Source organism: Triturus cristatus, chromosome 11 (assembly GCF_964204655.1).
Source record: "Triturus cristatus chromosome 11, aTriCri1.1, whole genome shotgun sequence".
NCBI lineage: Eukaryota > Metazoa > Chordata > Amphibia > Caudata > Salamandridae > Triturus > Triturus cristatus.
This window is the reverse complement of record NC_140594.1, coordinates 1,044,222,234-1,044,237,697: the sequence shown is the minus strand read 5'-3', so window position 1 is coordinate 1,044,237,697 and position 15,464 is coordinate 1,044,222,234. Positions and strand designations below refer to the sequence as shown.

The window sequence follows — 15,464 nt, the reverse complement described above, 5'->3', positions numbered from 1 at the left end:
AGCATGTGAATCTATGAAAGGTTCAATACTGGAGAACTGGCCCAAGAGCCCTCATCTTAGTGGGAGAAGGCGATGGCTCCTTATTAATGGGCATAGCCCATACAACCAAGGAAACAGAAGGAACAAACCCTGTTGCCCAACTCTTCTCTTACTTTCAGGTCCTCATCCACACCTCTTTCAGGGAATGGAAGGTAAGACACCACAGCCATTGCTTGAAGGAAACTCCTCTCCTTAATGTTAATTGTGATGCTTCAGTACATCTTGAAGCCACTTGCGTTGCAATGGACTAATTTGTTCTGCTGATGTATGCACCTGTGACTAGGGCGTAACTAGTGTTTTATGGCCATTGGAATTTAAGGAGTCACTTAAGGCAACAAAGTTTACAGAAGCACAGATGGTAATTGGAAAAGTGACTACAGAATTGTTGGAGAGGAGTGCAAAAAACACAGATAAGTCAGGCAACAACTGAACTTGAAATAATACAGGGCAAAGGCAACTGATCCCTGCAAAAGTCTGTAGAGAATTAGGCTCTCAAATACAAACTAAATATAAAAATAGACATGGGCAGCTAGATTTAGGGAATTCAGTCTCTTTGTGGGCCACTATGGTGAGCCCAGAGGGTCTATTCGCCCGCTTGCTATGGTGATTCCGATTTTATCACAGAGAGCTATTTTTAGGGCCTACTGGCCCGTTCTGGTGAGTTGATAAAGAACAGGTGTTCTGTTATCTCAGAAAGTGAAATAACAATAGGAATATTGTGGTTAGAACAGCTTCTAGAGGCTGAATCACCGGTATCCTGCAGCGGCCGCCTCGGTGCTCGCGGTCCCTGCCAGACACACACTATGCATCATTCAGAAAGAAAGATGACAAATGGACTCTGGCTCCAGTCCAGGTTTTGGATCTCGTGACCGCGATAGCAGAGTGAGCGAACGAGCAAGCAGCGGAGCAGGAGGAGCCGTGCGCCGCGGGAGGAAATCGCTGTAAAAACACCGGACTTGGGAGCTAAAGCCGCGTGGAGAGAGGGGGTCACGGTGCCCGCTGCCAGGATGAGTGTGTGCGGACAGCAGACATCGGACCCCGGGTAAAACCTGCGGAGCCATCATGGCAAAACGCCAACCGCTATCCGTCAACTGCCCCTCCCCCCTTCTCTCCGGCTCCATCCACCAGCTCTGCCTGCCAGCTTGAGCTCTGTCTCGCTCAAAAACTGCCGCTAATCCGCCGCTAATCTGTCGCTGACCCCCAGCCACCGCCTTCCAAAGTACCACCTCACATATTGCATTTGAAGAGGTAAAAGATTTGGGACTGTGGTCTTTGGACCTTTGGATTTTGGGGGGAAAAAATCTTGCGCTGTCAGTGATCGTGACCGTGGGAGGCAAGCGCGTCTGCCCTTTAGCAGGTGGCCGCAGCAAGTGCGTGCCCCTGGCATCTTGCGGAGGCGGCCTGAATAGTTCAGGTGCAGCCAGCAACTCAGCCTTGAGAGCCCCGCTTGCACCCGCCCTTTTTCTAGCCCATCACCGCTTATGCTCCAGCTTGCCACCACCACACCGCTCCACAGTACACATCTAAACAACTTCACACCACCTTAGTCGATGTCCTAAAGCAAGTCTGACAACGACTCCAACGACATTTCCCGGGCGCTCACCTTGCAAAACTCTCTTCGCCAACTTGATTGCTGTGGCGTCGCTGTCCCTGCGGCCAGGCTTGGCCTCGCCCCCTCAGCGCAACACCAACGGACCGGCCGGGCTTGGTTCCGCCGGACCCTAGGACTGCAACACCCAGGATCCCCTGGGGCACAACGTCAGCGGTACACGCGCCAGGAGGCGCTCAAAGGTCCGCCTGGTGCTGAGCCGCGCGTGGACGCGCCGGGAGAAGCCCGGGACAAGGGCGGGACCGTTTGTGACCGTTAGTGGCCGGCAGAGGCCGGGCTGGGCCATCCCCTTTGGCCTCGGACTACTTGAATATTCCACCCTTGGCTCCGTAACGGCAGATGGTTATCTGTGTGTTTTTGCAGCGACCACTGCCTAAACCCCCTATATAGTCTCATAATATTGTTGGATAGCAATTCCGTAAGTGGGGGAGGGGGCTTACAAATAATACTCCATCTGCACTGATATTGGCAAATCATGGGGAAGAATAATCTTGCGCCACCAGTACCAGCTTCAAAACATAAGCCACCCCCAAATCCTCCACTACCTACCCTGACAGCTATAGATCGAATGCTGCAGAAAACTATAGGGGTGGTGGCTAATGCTATAGAGCACACTGAACGACGCCTTTCGCTTCCAGCTGGTTCTCTCTCCCCTTTGCCTTCTTTGCCTTCTACTAATATATCAATGCTCACTATCAATTCCCAAGAATCAATAATGACACCTTCTTTTGTTGCCCTCCCTGGGATATACAACCTCCCAACAACTCAAGACATCCCTTCAGAAATGAGTAATGTACCCGATGGGTCCCTGTCCCTATAAACTAGGCTATCACCCCAATTCTCTTTTTAACGAGTCTACTTCCGACCCCCAGCTTAAGGATGTAATAACAAGTGGGATACACGAAGCACCATCAGGCCCAACTTTGATCTCTTTTACTTCCCATTGTGCAAATAATGCTGGTCCGCGAGTAACTACAAGAGGGCAGAAGGCTAGGAATAAGACAAAACACGTTAATACACACGGCCCAGAGACTAAATACACGGGACGGGTGAACAATAACTTAAGCGCACCCATGGCTTCTTCCCCGCCTCCTAGATAAAAGAGGCAGTACATACACATTGACCTACCTCCACAATCTTTACCATATACGGTAGTCTTAGTTGGCGTCCCGGAGCTCCCCCAAGGTAAACTAGAGTCCTTTCCTGAATTAAAAAATAAAGTTGCGCATTGGCTTAATAACAGGCCACTTCCGCCAGATTTATCCGGGCACATATTATTTGCCAGAAGAATAAACTGGTTAGGACACAGGAGTAAGGATCTCTCAGGGGACTGCATTGTCGTCAACTTTAGGGACAGGCGGGTGGTCCATCATATATGCAATTGGTCCTTTATGTCAGGCGAGAGTAAAATCCTTACTAAGGATCTGCGTTTTTTTTATCCTCAATTCGCTCCTTGCCAACCCTCTATGAACCGAAGGGAACCTGTGTAACGCCCTGAACGTCTCAGGATCGTTGAACAGACACGATAATGAGGACGCAACCACTTGTGAAGGGTTAGTTATTTTAATGAAGGCACAAATAACACTAAGAATAAACAAAAGTTATAGTCACTGGAATCCTCCAGGCTATGTACGTTACCAGCCCACCGCACGGATGGTCCTAACCGTCCTCTGCATATACGCCGGTCCCGGCGTATGCCAACAGAGGGCAGAAATGAAATGGCCGACAATGCCAATCGGTAGGCTGTGAGGGGCACGAAGAGTGTTGGGGAGAATCGAGGAGTCAGGGAAACACCCAGCCGGGGTCTCTACCTGAAGGGAGCAGCCGCTCAACCTCTTCCTCAGACTGCACCGGGACGCGGAGTCACCTCCTGGTGATGCGTCACCGATACCCCAATCAAAAGTAAGAAGACTGAACCGAGAGCAGCCGCTCGATCGATCCTGTGGACTTCCGAGTCTGTAACGCGGCAAACACCTCCTGGTGTGCGTGACAGCTGGCAGTCCCTGTATCTATGGTCGGGCTGGGAGTTACGACTCCAACCAGCAAAAGCGCCGCTGCGCTTTGACTCAGCCGAGTCAAAAAGCGAAGCTCAATGGTTGACCGGTAGAGCTTCCGGGTCCTTCACAGGTGACGATGGGGCAAGACACGGCCCAGGGAGTAACGACTCGACCTACCTCCGTTCTTGCCTTACTGGAGCACCACTCCGGAACACTGCTCTTCACGAAGCAGGTACGTCGGTGTAAACACAATATCCGACAGCGTTGTACCTCCCGGTTCCTCCCTTTATAGGGCGTGTTTTCCTTGAGTTATGTAACAGCTCTCCTGTTTACATAAGGGCGTGTTTCCTTGAGTTATGTAACAGCTCTCCTGTTTACATAAGGGCGTGTTTCCTTGAGTTATGTAACAGCTCTCCTGTTTACATAAGGGCGTGTTTTCCTTGAGTTATGTAACAGCTCTCCTGTTTACATAAGGGCGTGTTTTCCTTGAGTTCTGTAACAGCTCTCCTGTTTTCATAACCTCTCAACCGCTAAGCATCCTGGGAGATGTAGTCCGTTGTCGCTGGTTACCGTTTTCCTCCCCACGCATGACAGGAATTCTTGACAACCTGCACACGTGGATCTGGAAGCGAGAAGGGGTATCAGATAGAATATTCCAACTTTTAATTTTTTTGAAACACTTTCCGATTTGGAAAGGGTGGATTGACTTGAGTATGGGGACTCCTGTATAAATGGTAGCACTACCTTACTAACTTCTCCACAGAAAAAATTTGCTACGGCTTATGACGACGCAATTAACAAAGAGTACCATGCAATTATTGGGAAGGTGCGTCAGCAGGAAGGGAACCACGGGACCGTCTATCGACCCCGTGTCAATTAAGGATGACCAATCAATGAAGATCTTATTTTGGAATGTGGCAGGGTTGCGCGCAAAGGTCGTGAACGTCGCCTGGTTAGACTTCGTCCACAACTTTGGCATTTTATGCCTACAAGAAACTTGGGCGCTATTAGAATTACACATTGAGGGTTATAAAACATTCTTTTCTCCAGCCTCATCAACCTCTTCTGGCAAAGCCAAGGGCCGGCTAACCATTTTTGTATCAAATATCCTCCAATTCATTAGCATAGTTCCCATAAGGCTGGATGTTAATTTTCAAATCCTTATCTTACATCAGAGTAAGACTAATGCCATTGTACTTGTTAATTTTTATAACCTTCCTATGGATGACTTGATAAAAACTATAACATTAATAAACTCCTCCCTTGAAGAACTAATAGTCAAGGTTCGGAAGGGTTTGACCATAATTTGGGGAGGGGATTTTAATCAGACCCTCTGTAATCATAGTACTAACGTAGCCTGCGGCATCGTGGATGAAAACGGTGATCCAATAACCCATTTTCCCCATACCCCATTCGGGCACTGTTTGAACGAAACTCTATGTGGCCTAGATCTTGCCCTTGTTAACGACCTGGCGAACCCTCCCATCCCGGTCAAACCTACCTTTAATGGTAGAGGGTAGTCAAATGCAATTGATTTCATTTTTATTTCAGTAACAGCAGGGAAGGATGTATTAAACTGTAAAACTCATGACATTGTCATCTGCGACCATTACCCAATTAGTGTTACTCTAACGCCTATCAAGGGCCGAGAGAGTCATAAAATCACGACGATATTAACCCAAAACAATCTCACACTAGACAGACTTAATGGTTATTCGTTAAGGTGGGAAAAGGTGGACCCCCAGGCCATCATTACTAGACTACTTACGAACTTAAGACCAGCTCTTGATAAATGCCTTGATTTAGATGCCACTAGCGAGGAAATTTTGGCTAATTTTCTGTTACTGAACACATCAATTAGCGAAACTCTCTTTGTCCATACAAAAATAGGTAAACCTAAAAGGATGGGCTGGTTCGAGAGCGCCTGTACGAAAGCCTATCAGAATCTAAAAATAGCACTAAATAGTAAAGATCGAACCCCTAGGAAATTGCTGCCCTTAGGAAGAAGTACAAAAAGGTACAAAAAACTAGAAAAAATTCGTTGAAAAAAGATCTTTGGACCCAATTACACACTTCATGTTCCAAACGGGATAGCGCTGCTTTCTGGAAGGTTGTGAAATCACCCTTTCTAGCAGATATCACGGCGAACTCTAGTCTCGATGTTGCGATCGATGAACAGGTGTGGGTTGACTATTTTGAGCGGATATTCAGCCTCCCTACATCCGCATCTCAATTGCCTTTATCTGACCCAAACTTAACTACTTTTCCCTTGCCTATCCATATAACACACAAGGAGGTGGAACTGGCTTTGAAGGCCAGTAAATCTGGTAAGGCCAGTAAATCTGGTAAGGCCCCAGGTCCCGACGGAGTTCCAATTAATTTTTTAAAATCTAATATGGAACTCTGGTCGCCAATTCTAACTAGGGTCCTTCAGACATCATGCGAGGTGGGCCTTATCGACTCGTGGTCCCAATCTATTCTTGTCCCCATATTTAACAAAGGGGATCGCGAGTCACCATCTTGCTATCGACCTATCTCTTTGTTGAACTCGCTGGGGAAAGTGGCCGGCCGTGTAATCTTAGATCGACTTCGGCAGTGGGCTTCAGACAATAAAGTTCTATCTGACCTACAGGCCGGGTTTCGCGAGGGCCTGGGCACTATAGAGCAAGCCCTCAATTTATCGCTGTTAATTGGTAAATATGTAAACGCAAAGGGGGGGACACTTTATATGGCATACGTTGACCTTTCAGCGGCATTTGACTGTGTCAATCATACTAAGCTGTGGGATATACTAGTAGATATGGGTATTGATACCTCCCTTCTACTATTCTTGCGTGAATTATACTCAGACGCCACAGCTAGAGTCAGATTTGGTGTGGGGGGCGAGCTAACAAAGTCCTTTAGAGTGGAACGAGGGGTAAGGCAGGGTTGTGTCCTGGCACATTTTTTATTCAATCTGTATACCAATGGCCTGGAAAAAGCCATGGTGTCGGGGTCCCAGGACCTCCCTACCATAAATAAGCGCCCAATACCGATTCTACTCTACGCGGACGACGCTGTAATCCTAGCTCGTACCCCTATGGAGTTGCAGCGTGCCCTTGCAAGATATCATACTTTCATGGCCAACCTTGGCCTAAAGATAAACATCAAAAAGACGTTTGTCATGTCTGCAGGGTTAAGGGCGACGAATATGAAACCCATGTACTTTGAAACTCAGAAATTAGAGTGCACATCCACCTATCCCTACTTGGGCGTAGGTTTTGACCACAAATCCTCCTGGAAGCCTGCTATCGAATCTAGGCAACTTATTTTTAAGAGGACAACAGCTGGTGTGGTCAATTTCGCAACCAAGTTAGGTAGACGTCCCACCGCTGAACCAGATTTATAAAATGCGTCTCTAGTGCAATATACGGGGATGGGGAATGGGGTTTTCCAAGGTTGAGCAACTACAAAGGGTGTAGAATATTTTTTTAAGATTCCTCCTTACAGTCCCGCAGGGGACCTCGACCTATGCATGCCACTTGGAAACTGGTTTGACCTACAAAACAGATCTGATAAAGATTCAACCACTTCTTTTGTGGCATCGCATATGGTCGACCAATGAAACGACACTCTGCCGGGAATTCATCAAGGATTGTATATCTCTTGACAAAGCCCGAAAGATCAGCTGGATAGCGTATGTAAGTAAATTCTTTAGTGACCTCGGCATGTCACAATACTACTCCTCCCCTCCTTCAATTGCAATAATACCGAGGAAGCGCTTTAAAAAAGGCATGCCTGGCTCACTTAGAATCTCTTCTACTATCCAGCAAGGTCTCTAAACCCATTGTTCAACACTCCCTACAAATTCAAACATCGATGATGGTTCAGCCCTATTTAACTTTTAATTTCTCGGGCTATGAAAGTTTTCTGTTAACTAGGCTTAGATTAAATATTTTCCACCACTTGGTTACTTTCCCCAAGATGAATACCTGGGAAAAATTTCCTCAGCCTTGTCCTTGCGACGACAGTTCCCCCCCAATCAACGATCCACATAGCTCTATTTTGCAAATTTTACCAAGATATGAGGAAACAGTGGCTCGTTCCAATCTTGAAAGTTATGGGTCTACGTAGGTGTCGCCCAGCATTTCTCGCCCTTTTGTGTTTAGATGCTGAACTTTATGCTAAATCGATAGCAATTTTCTTGAAATTGGTTGTCAAGCATAGGCAGAACTTGGAGTAAGAATGGGATCCATTTTTTTCGAGATGAACGTTGGCCTTTCGATTGTTGAGGTTTTAGAATCTGCTGCCCCTGTAATAGGCCTTTGATATTTCTTGTTTTTAAAAGTATACTATCCTCCTATTGTCGTAGCTTGCAAAATTGGAGTTTAGACTACTTCCCTATTGGAGGTTCGGTTTATTGAGGAAAATTTTAATCGGCTGCTTATTTTTATAATCGTATTATACTGTGCTTTTATGGATGTTTTCTCAACAACCGAATAAAGCTTGATTTGATTTGATTTTTGATTTGAAATAACAATAAAAATGCCTTTAAAACGTTTTCCTATTTTGTCCCATTTGCTCTGCTGAAAGAGCAAATGTCAGCTTATGTCTTACAGTTTGCAGTCAAAAAAAGAAAAGTAAACATAACCTCAAGGATAAAATAAGCAGCTAAGTTAGAGGATTTTGTAAAGTGAACTGTGACAATCGTGCTGTACAAAGAGTGTGAAATGAAAGGATATAGGATGTCAGTATTTCTTTCTAACACACAACATTTACATAGCTTGCAAATGAACAGTACAAACACTTCAAAATATATTTTAGTATTCATAAAAAGAGACTTTTTGTGATTCTGTGTAATGATAAAAGTTTTTAATAGGTTGAAAATAAATCAGAACACTTTACTTGGTGATCTGCAAATAATGAAAGTTTTGCAGAAACACAATTTACAGAGATTATTGTTTATACGCCATGTCGTTTTATCAGTGAATGAATATTAGTCTTATAGAGTGCAAACTTTGCCCAAAGGCGTCAAGGTGTTCATGGGAAAGCTTGTGTCCATTGCAATTGAAAATATGGTGTGTGCAAATGCCAGTTCACTACCAAATTATGCTTTATTAATTTATTAGAAGTGCGTTTTTAAACATTAACTGAGAAACATTCTTGTTCCCACACAGATGACATTGCTATTGGTGAACTACGAGTCAGATCAGAGGTTATGTGTACCCGATATGAAGACTAGATTCTTATTATACATGGAGTTGAAGTTTCTTCTATTAAATCAAACCAAATATTTTTATTTATACAGCAGAAATGCTGAACTTGCATATTTGGAGATGATCTCATATGTAAAAATGAAGAAAAACGGTGTCTCTGTAAAAAAAAAAAAAAAAAAAAAAAAATTGCTAGGACCACACAACTTGAAACCAGATTATGGGTAAAGTACATCGCAGTTAGGTTGAATAGATTGTTCAAGTCACTAGACCAGCAGGTCTAGTAAATGTTTTATGATTTTTCAAGGTCTTTTAAACAAAAATAAAAAATGTATTAAGCTTTTATACATACCAATCTCGATGCACGGTGTTACAGTATAACAAAAACCAGTTGAGCACAATATGATCAGTTGACTACAAAAACACATAGTACATAAGCTGCAGATTTGTAGATCACTGTGGTGGAATACCCATGAATGACATTGATTCTAGCCGCACAGTCCCTCCCAGTTCTGCAGGAGCGTTGCATTGGAAACATATATTAAGATGCCGCATGACGCCTTGTATCTTGCATCTGAATAGAGGTGGCACACGCAAGCTAAATGGCAGGAGTAGGAGTCTTGCTGACTTGTATGGCGTTACCAGAATCAGTCATGTCAGTCTCTTTAGTGGACAAGTATGTTGTGTAAAGCCCGCAGAAGTTCTTAGGCCGACTCCGGGAGGGTAGGAGATCACTGAAGTTCTCAATCTGCGTACTGCAGTACAGCATGTCATGTAACCACTGAGCCATAGTGGGTGTAGGGCCTCGTGACTAGCTAATCGCCACTCTGCGCTTTGCTAGTAGCAGTCCCATGTCAACCATCCTTCAAACTCCCTTGGGCGTCTGCTTAGAATATCCCAGTAGTGCTAATGCAGGGTCTGGAAGTAGTGTTGAATCAGTTATTTTGCCCAGTTCACTAAAAACAGATTTACAAAATTTGTGTATCCCTGGGCAGGACCAGGCCAAATGCAAAAAATCTTCGGTTTGCTCATTGCATCTCTCACAAGCTGAATTATCCCTCAACCCATACCTATGTAGCCTCTCCGGCGTGTGATATACTCTGTTTAAGTATTTAAAATGGATCAGCCTATGTCTGCCGTTCAAGGAAACACGCAGTGTACTAGAACAACAATAAGTCCACATAGGGTCATCGATATTCCGCTGTAAATCCCGCTGCCAGTCTAGCCTGGCTTTCGTGTAATGGTGTGCCCTATGGAACATTGACAACTTATAAATGTTACAAACAATCTTGCGAGGCGACTTCGCTAGGATAGTATAGGTCAGTTCCTGCAATTCAGGGGGTTCCTGAAGGTCGTCCCCCAATATGTCGCGCAGTGCATGTCGTGTTCTGTGGAATTGGAACTGCGGGAGCTGTGTGTTAGCGGCAGCCTGGTGCTCAAGTTCTTCCCACTTTTTGGCTAACCCATTGTGGAACAGGTCGCCTGCCGTCAGAATTTTCAGTGAATTTAGCGCGCGGATAACCCCGTTGTCTCTGCACGGCGACAGCCAGAGGTACCATTCAATTGGCATGGCTGGAGAATACAATACAACTCCTGCCTGCAATTGTAGTAAATAATGCCAGGCATGACGAGTTGCATTTATAGAATCAAGTATCCCTGTTATGCGATTTCGAATATCATAGCCAGTAGTGGCTGTGGGTCAGCAATGATCGTTTCTATATGGATGTGTGGGGCGTCCGGTGGGCCATGAAACCAGTAGTAAGCGTGTGCACACTGCGCGGCTCTATAGTATAAGTTTAAGTCTGGCTAGCCCAACCCTCCCAAATGGTATGGCAAAGTAAGTGTCTGCCATTTAACCCTTGCCCGCTTACCCTCCCAGGCTAATTTTATCATCAATGTTGCGACTCGTTGGAAGAAGGAATTAGGCAAAACTATTGGGATATTTGTGAAAAGAAACAGAAACCGGGGTAGCACAACCATTTTCATGATTGAAATTCGGCCCAGCAGGGACAGAGGCAACCTAATCCAGTTTTCAACATCGTCTTCTAATCTGCTGACAGCAGTGCCATAGTTTTCCCTAAATACAATGTCCGAATCTGAGTGAACCAGGATGCCCAAGTATCTAATCGCTTCCGTGGACCAATGTAGTGGGTAGTGTAGTTCGAAGGGGGTCGTGGCTGGCGTAATTGGGAAAACGATGGACTTAGGCCAGTTGACTCGCAGTTCCGACAGTGTGCCTAACTGTACCACCTCCCACAAGATTTTTCAAGGTCTAAGGACAGATGACGCCCTCAGCATCTGCTACTTTGTCTGAGACCACCACACAGTTCTAACCCAGAAGGTTTCAATCCAATGATTCCTCTGACAGTGTGACCTTCTTTACCCACATACTCCAACAACTATACCTCTGGTGTAAAGAGGAGACTGGCCCAATATCTTGACAACTAATGCACCGGAAATGGCCCAGCTTCTCCTAAGTAGTCATCAGACAGATGAGACCTCCTTCAGAAAGGCAAACGGATCATGTTTGCAAATGTCTTAAGAGATGATTATGTGATCGAAGGTGGAGGACATCTGCGACACCATGGTGGTACTACAGTCCAATCGCTATTCTCTTTCAAATCCCAAAAATGCACTTTCAACACAGGCATTGGAGCTGAAGGAAGAATTAAACATTGAAGTTGCTAGGCTTTTCTAGGTTTGTAGACACTGAGGGCAGGAGAAGCTAACTACTTGTAATATTTCAATAATTAATGACTGTAAAAAGGTAAAGTCCAATGGACATCTTCAGCATGAGGCTGCACTTTCATTCTGCCACAACAAAATACAAGCTAGGATGCCCCCCTTATAATTAGAGTCGCAGATGCTGCAAGAACTAATAGGATATAAGTGTATATCCAAAGCACCCACATCACAGCTGGGACAGGTTATTAAAAGAGAACAGACTCTTGCAGACAAGTATTTTTGTAATACATCACAATCCTCCTTCCAAACTACAGCAAGGTCAACAACCATATAACAGTTACATCACTTCATTATTGGCAAATGTTAAGTGTGTGTAAACCTACCTTGTGAGCTCATCGTCTCCTGGCAATTCTTTGGGAGCGGGAGAGTACCTGCTTGGTGATGCTGGTGGCAGAGGATGGCTGATGTATACGTTAGGGCTGACATGGTTATCCACAGGCTGGGAATATGCTACAAAAAGAACAAACGCAACCAAATCACAGACTGTTCACATTCAGATTCCTTCAATTACAGTACAAATGGCTTAAATTTAACTATAAATTCTCTGACATTTGGTTAGTATACTTAACATTATACAGGGGGTGTGATAAATAAGTTCAGGCTGTGCGACACCCATGAAAAAGATCTGTATCGACTGATCAAAGTTAACTTAAAAAAATTAATACGACTGTACAGTGTTCAGATCATTAATTAGCTAAAGATGCTATTGAATCCAAGGCCAGTTCAGTTAGAATAAACATCAAATCAACATTTGAAGGTTCCATGGCCTGCAGCAGAGCAGGTACCATTATTAAGTTTGTGCAACATCATGAACACATTCAGTGAGAATATTATCAAAGTGTTGTATGCAATCCAAGAATTAAGCATGTTTAAACATATGCAATTGTCACCATAATAGAATTAATAATCTGGAATATATACAACCTATTGTTATAACCACCCACTAAGTTACACAACACTGATAACTTCCATGGAAGGTCTCCAAACTGGTTAAAGGGAGCAAATCTACATTCATTTTCTTACCTGAAAGCAGAGTGCCCCACTGGCAAATAATTTACTCAGAAACACAAAACTGGGAATTCAGGATTATGTTTTATTTTATCTACTCAGGAGCTAGCGATTACATTCTCCTGCTTACAATCAATCACAACACTATGTAAAATGAAATCCAGTTTTACCTTTGCTTTATCTTTAACTATTTCCTACAAAGTCAGTTTATAGGTCTCGGCTAGCGTGGCTGTGCACATGCGCAGCTCACTCAGCGAGATTTAAAGTTTGAGGAGTTTCAGTAAAGGGCTTTAAGCCCCGCCCCTCTTTTCCACTGGCTGGCGTCACCGTTTATGCTAAACGGTGGCCAGCCACTGGAAAAGAGCTGTGTGTGTTACCTCCCTTTGGCTTTTTCTGCAGTCCCACTTGGGACGGTCTTGCCTGCTTTCCATTCGTCGCAAACGATTTCTTATCTTTATGGGGCCATGTGTTTAAACACATGGCCCCATAAAGACAAGAGATCGGCTGCAGCGCGGTCCTCCTTTCACTTTCATGCTTGCTTTACGCCCTACCAGTTTACGTCACCAGCTGCTTGTAGCACGGGGAGGACAACGCTGAGGCAGTAGCCTCTTTCACTTTTGCAGCCTTGCGTCAGTCTCCATCTCCAGCGGTTTTATTGCTGACCCGTGGACTGTTTTGTAATCTTCATCCGTCAAGCTATAGATAGATGCCCTTGTGCGTGCTTGGGGATGGGGGATGATAATTTGATGAAAGACCCCGTTTTCCGGTAGACACTTGTTTACTGTGCACGCTGGACGTCATTACTCGCTTTGTGGGTGTACAGTCTGATTATAGTTGAAGATGCCACTGGGATCCATTAGCTTGTGCCTTATCGTCGTAATAGAAGTCTTTCTAGCTTTTAATGTTTCGTGATTTTACCTTTTGTTTGTTGCCGTGTGTGACAACGTGATCCAACAAGAAGACCGGGCGCCCCTTCTCACGCCCTCACCAGCCCCTTGGGCCCCAGGGAGGGAGCTCGCCAGCCAGGAGCCCCAGGTCGCCACTCCCACCAAGCAAAACCAAGATGCCCAGATAACTCGGAGGTTTGTTCTGTCAACACCATTTTTGAGAGGAACCAGTTGAGAAGATTGGGCGGTTGCTGTGACTACAAGCCACAAACAGACGTAGATAGGCACGTGTTGGGTGGGGGGCAGTGACCACCAACATCAGTGACGTCACCGAGGAGATTCTCCCCCTGGAAACAGAAACGCAAGAGTGTCACGCCAAAAAATCTTTAAAAAGATGTGCTCCCGAGGTGCTTTCCGTGCAAATAAATATGCTTCTGTTGGAGGGAAGGGGGTCTTCCAGGGTAGGAGCTCCCTGGACTTTTGCGTATGTCGACACACTGAGTGCTGTCCTTTGCAAAGCGCGCCCTGGGCGAAACAAAATCTGGCCAACCCGCCCACCTACCGTTTCTTTAATTGCACCGCAGCCCACCTGGGAGCTTCACAGTTGTCCGCTCTCGTGAAATCTTGCTTTCACCCTCCTGATTCGTGTTCAACCCTCCCATCACCCCCGAGCACAAACGCATCGTTTCCCTTCCCCCACCCTGTGGAGCCCCGGTCACGGAGTGAACGAGAGACACACGCATTGGGCAGCTGAAGCGCTGACCCCGTGAGTCTGACTGGCTTGGAACTGCTTGGTTGGTTTGTTGCGCTAGATCCTTGAAACCAGCACCATTCTCCCGATCACAGAACTTTTAGTAAGTTATAATGTCTGGCCAGCTTCTAATCTGAAAATGTCCCAGCACCGCTGCCCTCTTTCTTGCCCTTTGGAATCCCCGATGCTTTGTAACTTTTAAAATGCGCAACAAGCAGTTCTCATATGCTCGTGAACTCTGTACAATCCATGTATTTAAACGGAATGCACTCGTTTCTAGATTGTGAACCCAGTTGACCAACATTCTCGCAATTGTTTGGAAAAACCGCTTGATGCATATGTATGTTTTACCGAGATGTGCTGAGCTCTCTCGGACGCTGTGGGAGCAAAAGAGAGGGAGTGCGTGGAGATGTGTGTCTGTCACAGAGAGAGAGAGGGAGGGAGCACGTGGAGCTATGTGTCTGTCACAGAGACAGAGTGAGGGATGGAGCGCGTAGAGATGTGTGTCAGAGACAGAGAGTGAGAGAGAGAGTGAGAGTACGAAGCAGAGAAACAAATGAATAGAGATGGAAGGAGCGATAAAGGCGAGGGTGGGATGGGGCTGGGAGAAATAGTTGAAATGGAGGAGAGAGGAAAAAGATAAAAGGCGAGAAAGAACTGTGATAAACCGATGGAAAAACGGAGAGCCTCGAAACATGCATATTTACAGGGAGTGACTGGGAAATATATTTAGCGAGATTAGGGGGTTGAAGGGAAATAAGTGTTAGGATAAACAGTGAGAGGGAGAGCGGTTGGGGTGTGTGTAGACAAAACAAAGAAAGTGAGGGTGCTTAGTGATTAAAAGGGCGTGGCAGTGAAGTGTCCACATAGACGGCAGCATTATAGGCGATAAAGTGAAGAGCCGTTAAGGGGTGCCTCGGTGCGCGGAGAGACAAGCTGCTACTGTATCCAAACTGTTATTCAAGTGACACAAAGGGCACACATGGTGTCAGCGTACCATGGGGGTTGGAGGAGGGGGTGAGAGAGGAGGCTCCGCTCTTTCCAAAAGGGCTTTGGTTTCAACCAGTGACTCTTTCCAGAGAAGGCGACTCGGAAAGAGAGTCTATTTAGAGAAGGCCCCCCCAATTTTGAATTTACTTTTTATGGGGTTCACTGCCCCTCCCCAGAGTCAGATTCCTGCGGGTCGGCGCCCTCTAAATCTAATAAGGATGGGGAAAGCGGTAAGTATCGTGTGTG

The 15,464-nt window shown here is 45.6% G+C and overlaps 1 protein-coding gene across 16 annotated transcripts in view; it reads right to left on the bottom strand.

Annotated features, from left to right (window-relative positions):
• Positions 1–15,464, bottom strand: part of DLG1 (discs large MAGUK scaffold protein 1) — a 1,320,486-nt gene that overhangs the window by 301,025 nt on the left and 1,003,997 nt on the right. For all 16 annotated transcript variants that reach the window (XM_085635286.1, XM_085635289.1, XM_085635299.1 and 13 more), the window contains one exon: positions 11,906–12,032. In XM_085635286.1, the coding sequence (XP_085491412.1) occupies positions 11,906–12,032 (127 nt within the window). The remainder of the gene's footprint in view (positions 1–11,905; positions 12,033–15,464) is intronic.